A 24,374-nucleotide genomic window follows, 5' to 3' on the forward strand; every position below is an offset into this window, starting at 1 on the left:
TCCCTTGATGTGAAGGAGACTTACCTCATGTTTTCATAAATCCGTTTAATCAAACAATTTTTTTATATTAAGGGCCATTGTTAGTGAGTGGCTTTACCTTTTGTCCTCACATTTGTACCTTCTGCAGTCTCCAACATAAGAACATAAAAATGGCCATACTGGGTCAGACCAAAGGTCCATCCAGCCCAGTATCCTGTCTACCGACAGTGGCCAATTCCAGGTGCTCCAGAGAGAGTGAACCTAACAGATAATATCAAGTAATCTTTTTCTTGCCATCAGTCTCCTCCCTCTGACAAACAAACAGAGGCTAGGGACACCATTCCTTACCCAACCTGGCTAATAGCCATTAATGGACTTAACCTCCAAGAATTTATCCAGTTCTCTTTTAAACCCTGTTCTAGTCCTAGCCTTCACAACCTCCTCAGGCAAGGAGTACCACAGGTTGACTGTGCACGGTGTGAAGAAGAACTTCCTTTTATTTGTTTTAAACTTGCTCCCATTAATTTCATTTGGTGACCCCTAGTTCTTGTATTATGGGAACAAGTAAATAACTTTTCCTTATTTACTTTCTCCACACCACTCATGATTTTGTATACCTCGATCATATCCCTCCTTAGTCTCCTCTTTTCCAAGCTGAAAAGTCCTAGCCTCTTTAGTCTTTCCTCATATGGGACCCTCTCCAAACCCCTAATCATTGTAGTTGCCCTTCTCTGAACCTTTTCTAATACCAGTATATCTTTTTTGAGATGAGGAGACCACATATGTACACAGTATTCAAGATGTGGGCATACCATGGATTTATATAAGGGCAATAAGATAGTCTTCATCTTATTCTCTATCCCTTTTCTAATGATTCCTAACATCCTGTTTTCTTTTTTGACTGCTGCTGCTGCACACTGTGTGGATGTCTTCAGAGAACTATCCACGATGGCTCCAAGATCTTTCTTGATTAGTTGTAGCTAAATTAGCTCCCATTAAATTGTATGTATAGTTGGGGTTATTTTTTCCATTTTCCATTTGTCCACATTACATTTCATTTGCCATTTTGTAGCCCAATCACTTAGTTTTGTGATATCTTTTTGAAGTTCGTCACAGTCTGCTTTGGTCTTGACTATCTTGAGCAGTTTAGTATCATCTGCAAACTTTGCCACCTCACTGTTTACCCCTTTCTCCAGATCATTTATGAATAAATTGAATAGGATTAGTCCTAGGACTGACTCTTGGGGAACACCACTAGTTTACCCCCTCTCCATTCTGAAAATTTACCATTAATTCCTACCCTTTGTTCCCTGTCTTTTAACCAGTTCTCAGTCCATGAAAGGATCTTCCCTCTTATCCTATGACAACTTAATTTACATAAGAGCCTTTGGTGAGGGACCTTGTCAAAGACTTTCTGGAAATCTAAGTACACTATGTCCACTAGATCCCCTGTCCACATGTTTGTTGACCCCTTCAAAGAACTCTAATAGATTAGTAAAACATGATTTCCCTTTACAGAAACCATGTTGACTTTCGCCCAACAATTTATGTTCTGAGAATTTTATTCTTTACTATTGTTTCAACTAATTTGCCCGGTACTGACATTAGACTTACTGGTCTGTAATTGCCAGGATCACCGCTAGAACCCTTTAAATATTTGCTTTATATTAGCTATCTTCCAGTCATTGGGTACTGAAGCTGATTTAAATAACAGGTTACAAACCATACTTACTAGTTCCAGAATTTCACATCTGAGTTCTTTCAGAACTCTTGGGTGAATGCCATCTGGTCCCGGTGACTTGTTACTGTTAAATATGTCAATTAATTCCAAAACCACCTCTAGTGACACTTCAATCTGTGACAATTCCTCAGATTTGTCACCTACAAAGGACGGCTCAGATTTGGAAATCTCCCTAACATCCTCAGCTGTGAAGCTGAAGCAAAGAATTCATTTAGTTTCTCTGCAATGACTTTATCTTCTTTAAGCGCTCCTTTTGTATCTTGATCGTTCAGGGGCCCCACTGATTGTTTAGCAGGCTTCCTGCTTCTGATGTACTTAGAAAACATTTTGTTATTACCTTTTAAGTTTTTGGCTAGCTGTTCTTCAAATACCTTTCTGGCTTTTTAAATTACATTTTTACACTTAATTTGGCAGTGTTTATGCTCCTTTCTATTTACCTCACTAGGACTTCCCTTCCACTTTTGAAAAGATGCCTTTTTGTCTCTCACTGCTTCTTTTACATGGTTAAGCCACAGTGGTTCCTTTTGAGTTCTTTTACTGTGTTTTTTTAATTTGGGGTATACATTTAAGTTGGGCTTCTATTATGGTGTCTTTGAAAAGTGTCCAGGCAGCTTGCAGGGATTTCACTCTAGTCACTGTACCTTTTAATTTCTGTTTAACTAACCTCCTAATTTTTGCATTGTTTCCCCTTCAGAAATTAAATGCCACTGTGTTGGGCTGTTGAGGTGTTCTTCTCACCACAGGGATGTTAAATGTATATTATGGTCACTATTTCCAAGCGGTCCTGTTATAGTTACCTCTTGGACCAGATCTTGTGCTCCACTCAGGACTAAATTGAGAATTGCCTCTCCTCTTACGGGTTCCTGTACTAGCTGCTCCAAGAAGCAGTCATTTGAAGTATCGAGAAAGCATAGGGTGAGTGTACTAGTATGCTTGAATAGGAAGAAGATCCATGTTTTTCACTATTTGGGTGATTTAAAGATGACTTTTCAGATTAATTAGTCTCTCCAAGTAATGGGAGAGAGCCTGGGGCTGGGCAGCCCATACAAGTCAATTTTTTGTCAAGCCATATAGCTCAAGGAGGAATCCTTGTTGTCCCTTGTCCCCTGAATTAAAAGTCATTGCTTTTGCACCCAAACTCTAATCCTTCTCTTAGAATACAAGAAGACTGAAGTCACATAATTTGCCACTGGAGGGGAGAAAGAGATCGCAACTCAGGTTTGAGATGGTGAGGATTCTTTGTCTGTAGAGCAGCTTAATCTAGCTATATTGGCAAACTACACCCAAGGAAGTTTAAACATTCAAGCAGACTAGTTAAACCACCAGGCTCCACTTACTGAAGAAAGGGAAATAAATCTTGATGTGCTGTGATCAGCCCATTTACTATCCCAGGCAACATGATCCAGCACAGTCCACAGTGAAGGCTTTATCAATACTTGGGAAAGATAATGGATGTATGCCTTCATCCTCTGTCTCTCTTCACCCACAATAGCTACGAAGATGAGAGAGAATCATGCCAGGATCATTCCATCTGCTCCATATTAGTCTGAGACCGTGGTCCTCTCACCTGTTTTTGAAACAATGATCAGTCCTCCTTGAATGAGAATTCATTTTCCAGTGGCCAGTTCTTCATCTCAACAGGGCCAAGAGCTTTCTGACCACTTGGTACCTGAAAGATTGAATCTGCAAACATAGGGACATGCTGACTCACTGGACTAGATGCTTGTTAAATATAGGAATGATTCCATAGCTAGAAACAACAGAAAAATATGGAAATTTTTTTTTAGCTAGTGTCATACTTTGAACATTGATCCTGACACTTGAAAGAGAGCTGTCTGAATTCCTGTTTGATGGCTTCAATTCATTTATCAAATTAAGCGATCCCAAAATTTAGGTGGCTGTTCTGTGAACCCTCAACTTCATTGGGAAACAATGCATCTTGTCGCCTCGTCCTTGCATCTCCTGTTTCTGTCTAGCTGCCTCAAAAGTCAGAATTCCGTAGTTTAGAGCACCCAGCCCTGTGCAGAATCTGTGTTTTGCTTTTGAACCTTTTCAGTACATATCTTTGAACTTTTTGGAGGGTCAAATTTGCCTGTTTCGTTACTATTAGTGGCTGTATAGTAACTTATTTGGAGCCCTTTCAATATGAGAATCTTGCTCTCCAATTTTACCTTGATAAGTGTTTCATTTTCCTTTTTGTCTTCAACACGTCTCTCAGTTCCTCTCCTTATTCTTCTTTTGTCCAAAAACCTATTCTTAGCAAGGAGATCCTCCTCCATAACTATGACTTGAAAGAACCAAAAATGATTTTTTACACAGAACAGTCTCTTCTTAGAAGTTGGATGCTCTTTTCAATTGTCTGAATGCTTTATTTCTCTTCTTAGCCTCCTTAAAGTTAATACTGCTTTGCTGAGTGCTTGCTCATGTCCATTCCATGCGAGGTGTGTGCATGATGTGTGTACAGTTGCTGGAGATTTTTCCCTCAGTGATATCCATAGGACTGGTTCTAGGCCTTCTGGAGCCCCATGTATATGCGCCGGTATAAGGGGTGCTGCCAGCTCTGCACCCTTTCAGTTCCTTCTTATCACTTTTGACGGTTGCCTGGAATGATCCTGTTTGCTTTTACAAGGCTTCTTTCCCAGTAGTTTGGACTCTTTTTTGTCTTATATTGAATAGTTATTGTAGTTGGTGTATATAGTTAGTGTATATAATAGCATGAATAGTTGTCCCTGGGGAAACTCATGTTATAGAGAAGTGCCAGATCTGTAGGCGCTGCAGACCACACACTCAAAGAGATAGAGACGTTTGTCTGAAGGCCTTACTCATAAAGGCAGCCCTCAGACCAGTCTCGCAGCTGAGCCACTCCAAATCGGTGCAGAGCATTTAGGTTTTTCCATGATGTGCTCCACAGGCACCATGCTCTTCCTGGCACCGTTCAAAAAGTGTTGGAAACAGCGCACCAAGAGAAGGCACTCTCCAGTGCCGGAGGAGGGCAAGCAGGGAGTGGCATTGAGACCCAGGCTGGGCCCCTCATCCTCCCCAGAGCTACTGTTGGCTTTGGTGACTCTACCTAGAAGCCATGTCCAGTCTGGGACCCACTTCCAACTCCTGGGAGCAGTTGTGAGACCTCATGCCTGTGGGCCCCTTAAACTCCAGTTGCAAAGGACCTGATGTCCCTCCTGATCTCACCAACTCTTCAAGGCCCCCTGCTAATGAAAGCGATGCGATTGAAGGGATCAAGGGGTGGTGAGCTCCATTGCAGCGCTGACCACTGTGGCATTGTTCAGGGGAAAACCCTCCATGGTCCTGATGCAGTGATCTCCGGCCCGTCAGTGGTTACCGTTTCCCTGGCTCTGCCTGGAGATGGAAGCGGGTACTGTGCTTGCCATAGTCTTGAAGAGAAGAATCCTATCTGGAGTCTGAAGGGGAATCTTTCTTTCCACTGAAGTCATGTCGCTGCCCAGCCTATGCACTGGACGTCGGTACTTGCCCCTTGTCTGGCGCATGGCCACCAGGCCACTGGCCAATGCAGTGGCGGTGTTGGAACCCATGGGAGTTTTGCCCAGTACAGGATGCCCCTACCCACCGCTTATATTTGGTGGTGTCTGAGAGACGAGCCATTGTTTCTTCGCATCCAGTGCTGGACCCTGACTCTGGTACCGATGTCTGAGAAGAGGCCCCAATGGATGTGGTGCAGGTTGAGAAAGAGGAGGCAGCACCTCCTCCAGTGCAGGCTTCTTCCTCGTCATCCCCAGATGAGGCAGTCGCAGGCCCTAGTAACTTGCTCTGCCAGATGACTTCAGGGCCCATCAAGAGCTCCTGAAAAGGGTCACCACAAACTTGGGTCTGGAAGTCGAGGATCTAAAGGAGTCTGCACACAGCCTAATTGACATCCTGGTTATAGTGGCTCCTTCCAGAAGTGAGGTTTGTAGTGGGTCAACACCACTACCAATGCACAGCACTTCCCTTTGGCCTGTCGGCAGCCCATGGTTCTTCATTAAGTGTATGGCAGTGGTAGCAGCCTTCCTCAGACGTAGAGGTGTCCATGTCTGCCTGTAGTTTGCCATCTGGCTGATCTAAGGCCACTGGCAGGCTCAGGTCCAGGACAGCATCAGTACAGGCCTTTCAGGTGCTGGGACTGTTGATAAACGAGTATAAGTCAACTTTGGTCCTGGTTCAGAGAATAGAGTTCTTTGGGGGCAGTGCTTGACTTGACCCATGCCATGGCCTACTTACCAGATGCCAGATTCTGAGCTATGTCAGATCTGATCTCCAAGGTAACGACCCACTTGGGTTTGCCTCAAACTCTTGGGTCAGATGGCAGCATGCAACTATGTGGTGCAGTATGCAAAGCTATGCCTCAGACCCCTACAAATGTGGCTAGGGTCTGTCTATTCCCCGAGCAGACACAACTTAGACTCAATACTCACAATTCTGCTGCCAGTCCTCAGTTTGCTGACTTGGTGGAGAGACCCAGGTTCCTTAATGAAAAGAGTACCCTTTGCATCCATTGGTAACCTTAGTTCTGGATGCATCAGACCTGGATTAGGGAGCCCACCTCAGCAATCTCAGGGCCTCTGGTCCCAGGAAGAATGTTCCCTGCTTATAAATGTTAGGGAACTCAGAGCAGTATGTTTGACTTGCCAAGTCTTAGGCAAGGTGGTGCATGTCTTCACCTCGAGGCATCACATTTCCCCAGAGCCCGAAAAACACACTGGTGGATTGCCTCAGCAGGTCCTTTCCCTCTCACTCTGAGCGGTCTCTTCATCCAGAGGTCATCAGTGTCATCTTCCAGAAATGGGGGCTCCCCAGATGGACCTGCTCGCCCCTGGACAGAACAGGAAATGCCATCAGTTCTATTTGCTGAATGGGCACAGCAGGGGCTCCCTCTTCGATGCCTTCCTCCTCTCATGGGCAGACTGCCTACTATACGTCTTCCTACTGATCCTCTTGGTGCACAAGTTCCTCCTAAAAATCAGACGGGACATAGTGAAGGTTATCCTGATAACTCCACGTGGTTTCGTCAGCATTGGTTTGGTATGCTTCTGGACCTTACAGTGGCAGCTCCACTCATGCTCCCATCCTATCAGACTTGATTTCACAAGACCATAGTTGGTTTCTTCATTCGAACCTTACATCTCTGCACCTGATGGCATGATTGTTGCATGGCTGAACCCTGAAAAGCAGCCCTACTTGGAACAGGTCTGGCAAGTCTTGCTAGGTAGTATCTGTTATACCTAAAGCATCAAGATATCTCTCTCTCCTCTATTAAGGTCCACTTGGCAGCTATCTCAACCTTCTACCCTCCAGTGCAGATCAGTGTTCTCTCACAAGATGGTCAGGTTTTTCAAGGGCCTGGAAAGACTCTACTGTCAGATTTCTGATCCAGTTGTTGGCCAAATAGGGCCCGTTTCCCCCTGGAGCTTACCTAATTACACCAAGGAGGCACGGAGAACAAGAAGACGGGTACCACACCTTTATTTTCGTTCAGCTGAGCGGGTGTTTCTTCCCGACTAATGCCAGAGAAGAACACACCTTACATGGGCGACCTGAGCCCCTTTTATAATCAGCAACAAACAACTTAGTTTACGTCACTTTACTGACCTATAGATAACAGGTTACACAGAATACATGGATTATTTTGGGGAGGGGGATACAGGACACATCTGTTGCGGATACATTTATCATTTTGAAGGGAAGATAAGGTACATGTCTTGACCCCTGGCATCAAATATCTTTTGAGGATACATGAGAAAGCAGCTGCATACACTTTTGTGCCAAGCGGGCCAATTAGTAAATAGCTAACATGGTTAAATGTAAGATTAAATACATGCCCCGTCCTTGATTCCCTGGTCCCGTCCATCATTCAAATCCCTAGGCTCATCCTCTAGCTAGGCCCATCCTTTAGCTATAAGCAGAAAGAGCAAGAGCAAGACGCAGGCCTTTTGATTCTTAGCAGGCCTTTTGATTCTTAGCAGGCCTTTTGATTCTTAGCAGGCCTTTTCTATCACAGTTCTACCATGGGCTTAAACCTGGTGCTGTCGAGGCTCATGGGACCATCTTTTGTGCTGTTAGCATCTTGCCTCATACTGGTTTTTCGCCTTCCCCTGCAGCGTGGGGCACAGATCGCTTGCTGGTGGTTTCTCTGCAGCTTGAGGTCTTCAAACCAATTTTGAGGATTTCAATAACTCGGTCCTGGGATAGGGGTTGTTATAAAATTGGATGGGTGGGGTTCTGTGGCCTGCCTTGTGCAGGAGGTCAGACTAGATGATCAGATTGGTCCCTTCTGACCTATGAGTCTATGAGTCTATGCTTCTCTCTTGGAAGGTCGCATTCCCGATGGTTGTCACCTCAGCCAGAAGGGTCTCTGAGATCAAAGCCCAGACATCGGGGGGGGGGGGAGGATAGCTCAGTGGTTTGAGCATAGGCCTGCCAAACCCAGGTTTGTGAGTTCAGTCCTTGAGGGGGCCACTTCGGGATCTGGGGCAAAAATCAGTACTTGGTCCTGCTAGTGAAGGCAGGAGGCTGGACTTGATGACCTTTCAAAATCCCTTCCAGTTCTAGGAGATAAGTATATCTCCAATTATTAAATATTAAAACCCCTTTATACAGTGTTCTTCAAGGACAAAATCCAGCTGCATTCCCCTCCAGCCTTCCTACCAAAAGTGGTCTCACAATTCCACAACAACCAGCACTTTTTTTCTTCCTATCTTCTTTCAAAAACCTCACAAGACCACTGAGGAATGTCAGTTCCATACGTTGGATGTTAGGCAGGCCCTTGCCTTCTATATTGAGAATACTAAGCCCTTCCACAAGTCTATGCAACTCTTTGTAGCAGTAGCAGAAAGGATGAGAGGGCTGCCTCTGTCATCCCAAAGAATCCCATCCTGGATAACTGCATGTATCTGGACTTGCTATGAGCAGGTGAAAGTTCTACTTCCGGCCATCTTCACCACTTATTCCATGAGACCCCAGGCTTCGTCAGAAGCGTTCCTCACACAAATACCAATCTAGGACATCTACAGAGCTGCAACATGGTCATTGATTCATACATTCACATCATACTATGCCTAGCAGGCCAATTATGATGCCAGTTTTGGGAAAGCGGTGTTGCAGTTCAGCATGTCCATGAACTCTGAGCCCATCTCCTGGAGTACTGGTTTTGAGTCACCTAGCATGGAATGGACATTAGCAAGCACTCTAAAAAGAAAAAATGGTTACCTACCTTTTGTAACTTGTTTTTTGAGATGTTTTGCTTATGTCCATTCCATGACCCACCGTTCTTACCCCTCTGTTGGAGTTGCCGGCAAGAAGGAACATATGTGTGGCACTCAAGAGGGCACTAGAGCCAATCCTAGGGATACCACTGAGGGAAAAATCTCCAGCAACTGTGCATGTGGCACGCATGCACCTACCATGGAATGGACCTGATCCAACATATCTTGAAGAACAGCAGCAAGGTTAGTAACTGTTTTTTCCCCCTATGAGTCAAGCTTATATTTAAAAGGAAGCTTTTCTCTTAAAAAAACTATATCCACAAGGCATCTGCACATCAGTGACCAAAGAGAAATCAAGTGTCATATTCAGGGGCTTGAGTGGCTGCCACCTAGATAAACTTATCTTCCGGATAATGAAAGATGTCTTTTAAAACCTCCACTTTTATTATCACATGCCTAAGCCATAGGTCCTGGTAATAATTTTTTTATTTAATTTTAAATGTGAACAGGAAAATGACTTTAGGCTAAATTCAACCCTCATATCAACATCATGAGTTTTTGTAGTACTATAATTTATGCTTGTGAGGGATTGAAATCAGCCTTCACACATATATTCTGTCGTCATCCAAAATGCTTTCAGTTTATCTGCACGGTCTCTGTTTCGTGGCAGCTAATTTATCAAAAGAAACATGGTTTTGAACAAAAAATAAAAATCATTTCTAAACATTTGAAAGCTGTGGATTGAATAAACTGTTTTAAGGTCTTCAGATTTTTTTTATATACAGTACTATTAACTTTAAAAATGAGGGTGTTTTCTGTAATAATCAAAGGCTAATTTTAAATAGATGGGAATGAGTGGCCCTTCCTGTATTACAGAAAGATCTATAGGTATGGATTTTGCTCTTTAAAGTATTGCTGAAATAGACATATGAAACTGGATATACTGAAATGAGGGGAAAAAACTCCCAATTTTGTGTATGCAGTAAAGTATTTAAATATAAACATTTGGGATTTCAGAGTTTACATGGCATTTCAGATGATTTAGACTCCAAATTTATAATTTATAACAAAATTTTACAAAATTTAATATTAATAGAGGTTGTTTTGATTCTTTAGATGATCAACCTCTGCAGCCTTTACAACACAATGCTATTGAAATAAGAACTAGAAAATTAAACTGACTGGTGTACTGTATTTTCCAAGATGAGTGAAAGGTACCATGTGAAATTGTGAAATGTAAATTAGTGTCCATTTTATTTTCATGTTTAATAATTAAAATGATTAACTGCTAGCATCAGCAATTGGTGAATTTTTTCAAAGATTAATTGTGCTTGCGGTGTGCATTCTCAATATCACTTTTCAAAGCTTTTTGTGGTCTCTGAAATGTCTTGCAGATTAGCTTGCAAGTTTCATGCTAAAGTATCATAGCAACAGTCTCTGGCAATTTGTGCTTGTTAAAAGTAATACAGGGAGTAATAGAACAACTTAAAGGGCCAGTTTTTAAAGATATATTATATAGGTATCTAAAGATGCAGATAGCAGCTTTTGAAAATACCACTAAGCACCAATATGCATCTTTAGGTGCCTGAACACCTGGCCTACATCATCCTACACTGTATTGCGGACCCCAGTAGGGTCCGACACTGCCAGGGCTATGTACACTTTGGTTCCACCTTTGGAAGTGGCAAGGATCACATTGGGTTCTGGATCAGCAAGTTATCTCACCAGTGGTCCAGCTAGATCAGAGGGCCAAGATCTGATGCAGAGCCTTGTGCCACTTCAGGGGGACTAAAAGGACACCCTTTTGGCCAGATCAGAGGGCCAACCTGGGGTACTGAGGCATCACAGTCTGCAAAGGGCAGAAGAGCTGCCAGGTCTTTCTGCTGGGTCTGGACAGATGGTGACTGAGTAGTTTTCTTGTTGCTTTAGGGTTGTTCTCTCTCAGCATAACCAGGCACTGGACCAACTGGGAGTTGTGACTGCACAGTAAGGGAGACAAGGCCCATCCTGCTTCTGTGAAGCTGGAGTCGGTAGCATAACAGCTGCTGATGCATGTGGCAGAGGTGCCCATCATGCAGAGGCAGTCAACACAGGCACCTCTCCTGCATAGTCAGTAGTGAGCTCTTCCTCTGGCCATCTTACTGGTCCTGCCCAATGCAAGCTCTGCTCATCCTCCACCTACTCTCAGAGGGGATGCAGAAGGCTTCCAAGGGGGGAATGAATCAAATAGATATGATTTTAACCAATATTTTTGACAGCTGGAATAGGGGAAAGTGAGTCTGTGATTGAGGGAATAATTATTTGATTTTTATGGTAATAGATTACCTATCTGAGTCCTAAAGCAATAGTGATTCTTAAGACCTCTATGTTATGGCAACTGGCGGTGTTATAAAACAAGCCAAAACCAAAAATCTCAAAACAACACACCAAGTAAATCTCAACATGAAAATAGGCAAACTACATATAAGAAAAGTATAACACAGTAAACCAGCTTCATCATATCTGAACAACATGGAAATCTAGTGACTTAGCAAACAAATACACACCCATGCCTGTTGGTAATGGCTCACTGGAAAGCAAACTGATAGCAGACAAACCTTGTCTGATGGATCCTTCTCCTTCCAATAATTACATTTTCATTTCAGTTAGGTTTTTGGTCCTTAAATGTAGTGTTTTTAGTTTTCCTTCCTCCCTCCCTATTCTCCTCTTCCCGCAGTGGAAAAGGTGTGTGTGTGGGGAGAATAGTTTAAACACAATCTCACTTTCTCTCTCAGTGTTTTTCTCCTTTTTACATTGATAAAATACAAGAGGAAGGGGGAGGGAGGAACCCAGAATGAATTTGGGACTGAAAATCAGAAACAGAAATTGAAAATTTCTGCAAAAACAAAGTGGTTTCTTTGGCCAGAAATATTTATACCACATTACACCCTCATGTATGCCATAACTATATATATATACATACATGCTTCCACATATGTATCAGAGATGCATGTCTACAAAGAGACACAAAGGATATATATGTTATTGTTTTCATAGACTATGGTACTGAAATAATGAAGATTGCGATAAACATTGTTTGGTATTCTGCTGGGTAGGCTCTGTTTAACAAAATGAAGATAAATGGTGCAATTTTACAAGACAGAGCCCTCTGCATAATTTTCCTTATTTTCAGCACTTTCAAATTAATCATTTTCTAGTGTATTTTTAAAGGTGCAATATGAACCTCTGCTCTTCACAGCTCTAGTTATTGTCAGTTTTGTTAGGTTTGTGTAAAAGCTTAGGTTAGATTCCCAGCTGTTGCTAAAGCCAGTGGAGGGACTATGTTTGTTTGCACTAGCTGAAAATCTGACCCTTTGCTTTTTCACTGAACAAAGTACTGTAACTTGATTCAGTTATAGAAATTCAGACAGCAGTCATTAAGAATAAAGATTATAAAAAGCCATACTGCATACACATGCCATTAAAAGGCATGCTTTGACTGTGTATGCAAACCAAAGAATTTTAGGATCAATTCAGAAGTGAAATTCTCTCTTGGAGGGCCCATTCCATAAGATATTTATTTCTTCTGGGAGGTGCCCAGTGCCCTAAGTGCCATTTTCATCTAAGCAGGCCTATGTGATTACCTTGCCTATTTTATAGAGCAGATTAGAATCTTGAATTACATTTATTAAAACAGATTGGTTGAATTAGCTGGAAATGATCCACCTCCGCATTTAAAGTTTTGTATGACAAAAGTGAAACACAAAGCTCTTGTGACTGAGAGCAAAATCCTTTTGATGGCTCCACTGATACAAGAATATGGTTGAAATAGGTAACCACAGTCTGGAGTGTTGAATGATGTTTATTTGATCAGCCTATCAAACATTCTATATTAGCTCTGCTGGATTCTTGCAGCCAATATTAAAAAAATTCAGATATAATCCCATCCGTTTCAGTAATGTCATTTAGTCTTTCTTGGTTGAATCAAAGCAGTTAATTTTGGTGTTAATGCTGAAAGTTCCATCCTTTATTTTTATTTAGCCTACAAGCCCCAAGTTTGGAAAAGCAGACTCTTACGAAAAACTGGAAAAACTAGGGGAAGGATCATATGCCACAGTGTACAAAGGGAAAAGCAAGTAAGTGGGTTTATTATTATTAAATATGGGGAAAGGGTTGGCAAATATTTTATAAACATGGGTCATGATCCTGCAATTGGATGCAGAATCAATGCATTCATGTGCAATGCCATTGACTTCAGTGCTAGCGTACAGCTCATCTTGCACTGATCTGAGTGAAGGATTGTAACATCAGATATTATAGTGCCTCTGTGCCAGGACATTTTAATATAGCTCTGCATTGTTTCTTTCTTAAATAGGATCTCAGAATCTTGTACACTTTATCAGTCAATGGGTTACTCCTTCAGTATTTTCTCAATATACACATGAAAAATCAATCTTTCCAAGTATTTCAGCTTGTTAGTTAGGAACATTTAGAAAACCTTCCATCTAATTTGATGTCTTCTGAGTTGCTTAGAACAATGGTAAACAAATATTGTAGTTTAATTTTTTCTTGTTCTTCTATATTTTTTTTGGGCTGAGAGAGCTTAAGGTGTCCTAACATAATTTTGCACTGCTGTCAGTTCATTCACAAAAGCAGATATAGAAACCCACCCTCAAAAATCGAGGTAATATTTACCTATTTTTTTAAATATAAACTAGTGCATGGTATTTAAAGCAATAGCTGAGGAGAAGAATCCTTTTGGGACAGTAAATTTGCTTTGATTGTGAATAATGCTAAAAGCCTTTGAATTCAACAACTATAACCACATTCATTGTTGTTTATTCTAGTTCATGTTTTGTCAGGGATCATACCTTACCCTGAAGTAGTGCATTAATTTACAGTAGTATGTATAAATGAATTTTAATAATACTACTAATAAACGAGCTCCTTGTGTATCTCTGAAAAGAACCTTTTTCCAATGTATCCTAGAGAAAGGACACTTTGGGCTTATCTATGTAGAGCAGCAATGCGCACTGAAGGTGTGATTTCTAAAATGTACCAACTAAAATAGCTAAATTAACTCATGCTAGGTAACTTTTAGATCACTTCAACGGGGTCTTCATGGATCGGTGTAGCATGCAACAGGCTGATGTGCTTCAGAAATCCACCCTGCCAGTGAGCATTGCTACTCCATGCAACCAAGCCCCAGTGTTTCCCATCAGAGACGAGCCTCAGTTTCATTTAATTCAGATGACAGAATGACTACTGAAAGGAAGAAGATAGCAGATATGTTAACATTGTATGCCTAATTTAATGGAATATGCACTACTGCAAATAGTGCAAAATTAATCTTGCAGTGAATAGATAAATTTTTTTGTAGAGAATCAAAACGAGGCTGATGTCATCTCTCGGTAGCTTTTAGACTAACAGGAACAAAAACTTTTCACTGGCTTGAGTAGCAAAGTCCATAGAATTATTTCTAAACATAAAATAAGTATGCACTTACCAAATATATTCCTTGTGACATAATCGTGAAGAGGAGACCCAGCTTTTTCTTCCCTATCAGGCAGTAGAAATTTTGCTGTATCCATTAAATATTAGAAAGTGCATTAAGTATTCGGAAGTCTAGTTACTCTATATTACTAACTGTTTAATTACACTCTTTAATAAATACCAGACATATTTTCAGTAAATAGAATAAGTTTCAGCCTTGTGGCTTATCACTCAAAATACCCAGTAAAATCATAGCTTTAAAATGAGTGTCTAGCTGTAGTTATACCATACAAATTGATTTCCAATTATTCTGAACTAAAGAAACATTTGCTGGACATGTTCCCTTAAATCCGTATAGCTGACCTAAAATTCATTTACAAAAATCTGATTCATTCAGTGATGAGCTGTGAATGTGTTTCTAAACTCAGATTGGTTAGAAATATTCTATTTGTTTTAATGGAGTGTACCTGCAGATTTGTTATAAATACTTCATTGATTTTAATGGAGGCTGTATTGAACTTTTAACAAATCTTCATGGCTTCTCCATTGTAATCAACAGCAAATTAGTAATATATTTGAATTCCAGAATCCGAATAATGAATTTTAAACTGAACTTGTTAATAATAGGGCTCTCAATTAATTGCAGTTAACTCACATGATTAACTAAAAAAAAAAATCATTGCAATTCAAAAAATTAATTGCAGTTTAATCACACTGTTAAACAATAAAATACCAATTGAAATAGAGTACTTTGGATTTTTTTTTCTACATTTTCAAATATATTTATTTCAATTACAACACAATACAAAGTGTACAGTACTCACTTTATATTGTTTTTGCTACAAATATTTGCACTTTAAAAATGATAAAAGAAAGAGTATCTTTCAGTTCACCGTATTACAAGTACTGTAGCGCAATCTCTTTATCATGAAAATGCAACTTACAGATGTAGATTTTTTTTGTTATGTAACTGTAGTCAAAAACAAAATAATGTAAAACTTTAGATCCTGCAAGTCCACTCAGTCCTACTTCTTGTTCAGCCAGTTGCTAAGACAAACAAGTCTGTTTACATTTATGGGAGATGATGCTGACTGCTTGTTTACAGTGTCACCAGAAAGTGAGAACAGGCATTCACATGGCACTTTTGTTGCCCATACTTCAAGGTATTTATGTGCCAGATATGCTAAACATTTTGTGTGCCCCTTCGTGCTTCGGCCATCATTCCAGAGGACATGCTTCCATGCTGATGATGCATGTTAAAAAAATGTGTTAATTAAATTTTTGACTGAACTCCTTGGGGAGAATTGTATGTCTCTTGCTCTGTTTTACCTGCATTCTGCATATATTTCATGTTATAGCAATCTTGGATGATGACCCAGCACATGTTGTTTGTTTTAAGAACACTTTCATTGCAGATTTGACAAAATGCAAAGAAGGTACAAGGTATTTAACCCAAGATTTAAGAATGATTTAAGTATGTTCCAAAATCTGAGAGGGACGAGATGTGGAGTGTGCTTTCAGAAGTCTGATGTGGAAGCCACCAAAAGAAAAGAAAAGAAAAGCAACCTTCTGCTGGTGGCATCTGACTCAGATGATGAAAGTGAACATGCGTCAGTCTTCAGTGCTTTGGATTGTTATCGAGCAGAACCTGTCATCAGCATGGACTCATGTCCCCTGAAATGGTAGTTGAAACAGGAAGGGACATATGAATCTTTAGTGCATCTGGCATGTAAATATCTTGCGACGCTGGCTACGACAGTGTCATGCGAATGCCTATTCTCACTTTCAGGTGACATTGTAAACAAGCGGGCAGCATTATCTCTTGCAAATGTAAACAAACTTGTTTGTGCTTTTCTTTGTTCCAGTTCTAGTCTCTTGCTAGAGGACAATCCATACTGATTCCTGCTCCGGTAACTTGGTGCTTGGTAACTTGAACAACAAATTGACTTTGTGATGTATGAACATCCCACTTACACACCCCTAATTCAAGTTTGTTCCATTCCATGGTTTAAAAAAAGCAGTGCTGTAGCTCATGGACCTTTTAAAATCTGTGAAGAATCAGCTTCCCATCTGTTGTTTCATTTCAAAATCCAGTGTTTTTCCATTAGAACAGAAGCCTGCTTGCTCTTTCATCTGTGTATCACGTTGCAGTGTTTCACACATTCACATAGAAGGTGTTGGGGATCCTGTCCCAGTGCCAATTTAAATTTACTCTATGGGGTGTAAAGTGAATCTGTTCATGCCTATTTGAGAGATGAACTTTTTAAAGCTCCAGTTCAAGAAAAAGGGCTAGATAAGTTCATGGAGGATAGGTCCATCAATGACGATCAGTAGGGCCCTACCAATTTCACGGCCGTGAAAAACATGTCACAGACCATGAAATAAGGCCTGCCCTGTGAAATCTGATCTCCCCCATATCAGCCGGGCTAGGATGGGACAGGACTTCTCTCTCCTCATAACAGCTGTGCAGGGAAAAGATAAGACCCTCCCCCACAGGCAGCACAGAAGTGAGTGTATGCTCTGCACTGCTTCCCCCATGGCTCTTGCCGGAGTTTGGGGCTTGCTAGTTCCGAGGCTTCCGCCTGTTCCCACACACGGCTCCTGCGGTGGCTGCGGCTCCCTCACCTACGTGGCTTCTGCCTGGGCTGCTGCCTGCCCCCTGCCCCACGAGTCCTGCCAGGGCTGGGGGCTGCCCAGGCTCCTGCTAGGGCTCGGGGCTTCCACCCCCTACAGCTCTTGCCCGGACTCTGGGCATTCGAGCTTGGGGCTGCTGCCCCCTTCCTTTCCCCTCCCTCCGCCCCCGGTGACTTCTGTTGGTGTTGGGGTGCCTGGACTCCAGCCGGGACTAGGGGCTTCCACCCCCCTGCAGCTCCTGCCTGGGCTCAGGGACCTGGGCTGGGGCTGCCACCCCCTGCAGCTCCAGCCCCTGGAGCTCCTGCCCAGTCTCACGGCTCAGGACTTCCACCCTGTGGCTCCTGCCATGGCTGGGGCACCATTTTTCAAACTGGCCGAGGCCCCTGGGCATGGGCCCCATGGGCCTATGTGTTAATCCACCACTGGCCCTGACCGGCAGCTAGGAGCCCCTGGCTGTGGCACTCCAAGCAGCACTGGGGAGATTGGACCTACCTCCACCTCCGGGAATCTGCTCCAGCACAGAAGTGAGTATGGCGATCCTGCAATGCCCCTACAAGAGCTTTAGGACCCCCTCCCCACAAGCCTCTTTTGGATCAGGGCCTCCACGGTTACTGCACCATGAAATTTCAGATATAAACATCTGAAATAATGAAACTGACTAATTTTAAGACCCCGTGGCTGTGAAATTGACCAAGGAGAGCTGTGAATTTGGTAGGGTCCTAGCTGTTAGCCAAGATGGTCAAGGATACAACCCCAAGCTTGTGGCAACCCTTTACCTCCGACTGCCAGAAATCTGGAGGGGAAGATGGGAGGATCACTTCAACTCCTGTGTTCTGTGCACTCTCCCTGAAGCTCTGATACTGGTCACTGTTTGACACAAGATACTGGGCTAGATGGGCCATTGCTCTGACCCAGTTTGTCAGGTTTTTGGTTACCCAAAGACTAATGGCGCACATCTGGTTCAAGAGACTGAAACTTGAGTGGCTGGTGTTAAAGGAGGATATTAATTTAATTGGCATCACAGAAAAATGGTTGAAAGATGATGATCAATGGGACACAGTAATACCAGGGTACAAAATCTATGGAATGACAGAGTATATTGTGCTGTAGAGAGAGTGCCACTATATATGAAAGAAAGCATACAGTCAAATATAGTAAAAGCCTCGAATCAAACTGTACAATAGAATCTCTGTGCTTGAATCATAATAGTATAATAGGAATATAGTATCGACTACCTGATCGGGATGGTGACCTTGACTGTGGATGCTCAGGGAGATCAGAGAGAGTACAAAACCAGAAAACCCAACAATAATGGGGATTTCAGTTGTACCCAGATTGCCTGAGAACATGTCACCTCAGGCTGAGATGGAGAGAGAAAATTTCTAGACACATTAATGACTGTTTCTTGAAACAGCTAGTCGTGAAATCCACGAGGGGAGAAGAAATTCTTGATTTAGTCATAAGTGGAGCACAAGGTCAAGTCCCAGAGGTGAATATAGCTGAACCACTCAGTAATAGTGACCATAGTGTAATTCAGGGGTAGGCAACCTATGGCACGGATGTCAAAGTCAGCACACGAGCTGATTTTCAGTGGCACTCACACTGCCCGGGTCCTGGCCACCAGTCTGGGGGGCTCTGCATTTTAATTTAATTTTAAATGAAGCTTCTTAAACATTTTAAAAACCTTATTTACTTTACATACAACAATAGTTTAGTTATATATTATAGACTTATAGAAAGAGACCTTTTAAAGACATTAAAATGTATCACTGGCATGCGAAACCTTAAATTAGAATGAATAAATGAAGACTTGGCACACCACTTCTGAAAGGTTGCCAACCCCTGTGTAATTTAAATATAACAGCATTGGAAAATGATGAGTATTCTGAATTGTGCCTCTCATGGATCAATAACATCATTGGAAAATGGGAGGAAAATGCCAAAGAAACCCACTACACTAGCATTTAACTTCAACAAGGGGAAGTACACAAAAAATGAGGGGGCTAGTTAAACAGAAATTAAAATAAATTGTCAAAAGTGAAATTTCTGCAAGCTGCATGGCAACTTTTAAAAAACACCATAATAGAGGCTCACACTATATGTATACCCTAAATTAAAAAAAATAAGAGGATAAAAAAAGCCAAAAAACCACCATAGCTAAACTGAGTGAAAGAGGCAATTAGGGGCAAAAAGACATCCTTTAAAAATTGGGAGTCAATTCCTAATGAGGAAGATAAAAATTAATAGCAAAAAATATATATTTTGTAAGTCTCTTGCTAGTTGCTCTGGAAATTTTTTTTTGGCCGTCCTCATTATACTTTTACACTTGACTTGCCAGAGTTTCTAAGTCCATCAGAAGTGGGAAGACTGCTAAACAATCAGTGGGGCCACTTTATGATCAAGGTGCTAAAGGAGCATCCAAGGGAGACACGGTCATTGTGGACATGCTAAACGAATTCTATGCATTGGTCTTCACTGCAAAGGATGTGAAGGCATTTCTCACATCTAAGCCGTTCTTTTCAGGGGACATATCTGAGGCGCTGTCCCAGATTGAGGCATCAATAACAGAGGTTTTGGAACAAATTGATAAATTAAGTAGTAATCGATCATGAGGACAAGATAGTATTCACAAAGGAAATCTGAAGGAACTCAGCTATGAAATTTCAGAACATTAATTGTGGTATGTAACCTTCAGCTTAAATCAGCCTCTGTACCAAATAACTGGTGGATAACCAATGTGATGCTGATTTTTAAAAAGGGCTCCAGAGGCAATCCTGGCATTACAGGCCAGTAAACTTAACTTCAGTACCAGGCAAACTGGTTGAAACTATGATAAAGAACAGATTTATCAGAAAGGTAGATGAACATAGTATGTTGAAGAGTCAACATGGCTTTTGTAATGGGAAATCATTCTTCATCAGTCTATTAGTATTCACTGAGGGGGTCAACAAACATGTAGACAAGGGTGAAAGGGTGATCCAGTAGATATCGTATATTTGGACTTTCAGAAGGCCTTTGACAAGGTTGCTTATTATAGGTTCTTAAGCAAAGTAAGCAGTCATGGGATAAGAGGGAAGGTCCTCTCATGGATCAATAACTGTTTAAAAGACAGGAAACAAAAGTAGATATAAATGGTTGGCATTCGCAATGGAAAAAGATAAATAACAGAATCCCCCAAGGATCTGTACTGGGACCAGTGGTGGTTAACATATTCATAAATGATCTGGAAAAAGGAGTAAACGGTGAGGTGGCACAGTCTGTAGACGATACAAAATTACTCAAAATAGTTAAGTTCAAAGTAGACTGCAAAGAGTTACAAAGGGATCTCACAAAACTGGGTGACCAAGGAATAAAATGACAAATGAAATTCAATGTTGATAAATGCAAAGTAATGCACACTGGTAAACATAATCCCAACAATACTGTATCTTCAGCAGTGACTTAGATAATGACATAGGGTACACTTGCAAAGTTTGTGGACGATACCAAACTGGGAGGAGTTGCAAGTGCTTTGGAGGATAGGTTTAAAATTCAAAGCGATCTGGACAAACTGGAGAAACAGGCTGAAGTAAGTAGGATGAAATTCAATAAAGATAAATGCAATGTACTCTGCTTAGGAAGGAATAATCAGTTACATGCATACAAAATGGGCAAAGACTGCCTAGCCAGGAAGATTGCAGAAACGGACATAGTAGATCACAAGCTAATATGAGTTAACAGTGTAACACTGTTGCAAAAAAACAAACATCATTCTGGAGTGTATTAGCAGGCATATTGTAAGCAAAACACAAGAATTAATTCTTTCACTCTATTCTGCGCTGATTAGTCCTCAACTGGACTATTGTGTTCAGTTCTGGGTGCCACATTTCAGGGAAGATACATTTCAGGACAAACTGAAGAAAGTCCAGAGAAGGGCAACAAAACTGATTAAAGGTCTAGAAAACATGACCTAGAAAAATTGGGTTTGTTTAGTCTGGAAAAGAGAAGACTGAGAGGGGACATAATAGTTTTCAAGTATGTAAAAGGTTGTTAAAAGAAGCGAGAGGTAAAGTGACCTCTGAAGATAAGACAAGAAGCAATGGGCTTGAATTGTAGCAATGGCAGTTTAGGTTGGACATTAGGAAAAACTTCCTGTCAGGCTGGTTAAGCATTGGAATAAATTGCCTAGGGAGGTTGTGGAATCTTTGCCATTAGAGATTTTTAAGAGCAGGTTAGACAAACACGTGTCAGGGATGTTTAAAACAAACATAAGGAAGTACTTTTTCACACAACACACAGTCAACCTGTCAGACTTGTTGACAGTGGATTTTGTGAAGGCCAAAAGTATAACTTGGTTAAAAAAAAGCGTTGGACCTATCCTCTGTGAACTTATCTATCAGTGGCCATTAGCCAAGATGGTCAGGAAGGCAACCCCGTGCTCTGAGCGTCCCTAAACCTCTGACTGCTAGAAGCTGAGACTGGACGATAGGAGAATGGATCACTTGGTAAATTGCCAGTTCTGTTCATTTCTCTGAAGCATCTGGCACCAGCCATTGTTGGAAGATAGGAGACTGGGCTAGATGGACTATTGGTCTGACCCTGTAGGGCCATTCTTATGTTCTTTAAAAAAAAAAAAAAAGAAAAAAAAAAAAAGAAAAAAGGGAGGGGGTGGGGGCAAGACAGTTTAACCACGCTTGGAAATAAATTTAGTTGAGTTTTACAAACCTGAAGCTGAGATTCTAGTGTGAAGCAAACTAATGCAGATCATGTTTCTCTGGTAAATTTTGTATTTGACATTGCGCGGTTGGCTCAAATGCTTTCTAAAGTGTATTATTCCAGCATCCAATACTGTGCCAAGGACTACACAGCAAATAGGAAGAGACAGTTCTTTCTGCAATGCACTTTTCTAAGACCTGATATTGGAAAAATTACATACATACATAATGTTACACACATGAGCAGCCCCTGCATTTTGTGGTGTGGGTGGCAAATAGGGTGACCAGACATCCTGATAAAATCGAGACGGTCACGATATCTGGGTGGTTGTCCCGTGTCCCAATTTGTCCCAATATTTTGCTCCACCGGCAGCACTTGGCTTTTTTTCCCCCTTTTTCTTCTGCCGGTGGACCCGCCCCACCCCCATGTGTCCCGATATTTTCTTAATCTCTTCTGGTCACCCTAGTGGCAAACATTAAGAAAAGGTGTCTGTGTGAAAAGGAGAGAGAGGAGTGAAAGATGACTCCCAGGTTATGGGGCCTGGGCACAGGGAGAATGACAGTGTTATCAATAACATAAGATAGGCAAAGTAGAGAAGGTTTAGGAGGAACATGGAGTTATAGCTACATTACCATTGCCCTTCCTTCCTACCCCACAAGTCATTAGCTCAGTTAGCCCTTACCTTACAGGCATGTATGACTTTACAAATGTTAAAACACTCTTTTCTTTGCGTTTAAGGTCACATTGTGCTGTTTTAACATCTCATCTTGACTGGGACAGATTTTGAGTTAAAGTGCTAATGCTGAAAATGATTTGGGAAATAATGTACACTGTGTCAATTGACTCTTAAAAAAATTGGTGAAGATTATACTTTAAGTCCATCAGTAAGACCCAATCTAATATTGCAGGTTGTATTTGTTTTCCGTTGTGCTCCCATACTGCCAGTGTTACAGCTCCACAGCATTTTCAGCAAAGACGTCTACAGCAAAAGGCTCAGAAATGCCAATTGTAATTAAAATGGGAACAAAGCCTATAGGTGTGACAGTATATTCATGTATATTGCTTCTCACACTGAATTTTCAGATTGCTCTCTTGAGGAGAGTGAGTGCTGCTTAGCTGTAAACAAAAAAGTCATGCAATTTTTTGTATCTCTACTCTCCATGCTGTTTTCATTTTCTTTTTGTTGCTTGCTTCTTGATCCTTCCCCCACCAGTTCTTTCATGTTTTAAAAAATATAAAATTTTCCCCACTTTTCGAGTCCTCTGTCAATATAAGCATTTTTATTTTGAAACCAACTGCATTTTGTCCCCCCACTACCTTTTGAAAAACCTCCCAAGTGGGGTGTTCTCACCTGCCTCTTTTGCTGTCTTTAGGAAAGTCCCAAACCTCTTTGCTCCCCTCCAATCCAACTACTGGCATCCTTGAGTCTTTTTTGTCACAATAAGAATTCCACAGGCCCAGTCAGTTTTCTTTCAATGAGCTACAGGTTCTCTTGGGATCCCCTTTCATTGGATGGACTCCACCCTTCAGATTCTCAGTCATTCATAAGACTTTGCACAGCCCCCACCCTTAGGGTCCAGTGTCTTTGCGCCCTCCTCACCTTTCCACTGTAAATCATTCTAATATCTATCCTTTCTATGGTCCCTATCCTGTAATGAGCTCTGTGTGAGTGGACCCTGCGCCCATGAGGAGCACTGCTGCTTTTATTGAGGCTCCATTGAGGGGCACAGGGCCCACCTACATGGAGCCCATTGCAGAATTGTGGCTTACATGAAATGACTGCCTCTGTTCTTCAGTGCAGCACCTGGGGGCAATAATCCAGGTCAATTTTTCTTCCGTTTTTTTTCAGAAATGGAGCAAAATACAAGAAGTGCATTATTGCATCATGTGTTAATATATTAAATACACTAAATACATTGTGGAACCACAAACTTTAAAAACAAAAACTGCTTGAACTCTGAAGACACATTGCATTCTAAGTTATCAATATGCACCTCCCAAAAGCTTGAGACTTTGATTACAAATTAGTTTTCTGACCCTGCATGGACTGGCTGGGATGCCATTATTAACACTGACAAAAGAGGAGCCCAACATAAGATTTCTGAGACTACTTCAAGTTTTCCAGCCTGTTGCAGCTCTGATTTAACAGTCAACTTTAGAAATTTTTTAAGAAATGCAGCATTCTGCAACAAATTCCTCCTCCTTATATGGAGAAAATTTGCTCAGATTGTTGTGAATTTAGTAGCTTGTGACCCTGTGTTAAGAGAGTGACTGAAGCAGTGTGGTTTGTTTGGCTTTTTGAGTTCCTTAGTTGTCATGTTTTGCCTTTCCAGAGGTAAAGCCCTTTGTTAATTTTGATATTTAGTATAAGTTTCGGATTCATGAAGAGCAGTGCACTTAGTAGCTCCCTGACCCTCACCTATAAACTTCAGTGGGAGTTGCTGGAAGTTAACTGAAAATCAGGTCAGTTATTTTGTTAAATATGGGCTTAAGAGCCTAGTTTTACTCAAATTTTTTTCCCAACTTTTGCCTCTAGCGTATTTTACACTTTACAAGTTTCCCAATGTTGCTTGTTAAAATTACCTCCTTTTCCCCCTTTAAATTCTTGTCCTGATTCTAAAATGGTGAGGGGAATT

At 41.4% G+C, this 24,374-nt stretch overlaps 1 protein-coding gene across 7 annotated transcripts in view; it reads left to right on the forward strand.

The window, feature by feature from the left end:
* CDK14 (cyclin dependent kinase 14) overlaps positions 1-24,374 on the forward strand; it is a 549,017-nt gene that overhangs the window by 175,521 nt on the left and 349,122 nt on the right. For 6 of the 7 annotated variants that reach the window (XM_030550522.1, XM_030550528.1, XM_030550523.1 and 3 more), the window contains one exon: positions 12,958-13,052. The exons of the other annotated variant lie outside the window; for it this stretch is intronic. In XM_030550522.1, the coding sequence (XP_030406382.1) occupies positions 12,958-13,052 (95 nt within the window). The remainder of the gene's footprint in view (positions 1-12,957; positions 13,053-24,374) is intronic. 7 annotated transcript variants of the gene reach the window in all.

The sequence above is a fragment of the Gopherus evgoodei genome, chromosome 2 (assembly GCF_007399415.2).
Source record: "Gopherus evgoodei ecotype Sinaloan lineage chromosome 2, rGopEvg1_v1.p, whole genome shotgun sequence".
NCBI classification, from domain to species: Eukaryota; Metazoa; Chordata; order Testudines; family Testudinidae; genus Gopherus; species Gopherus evgoodei.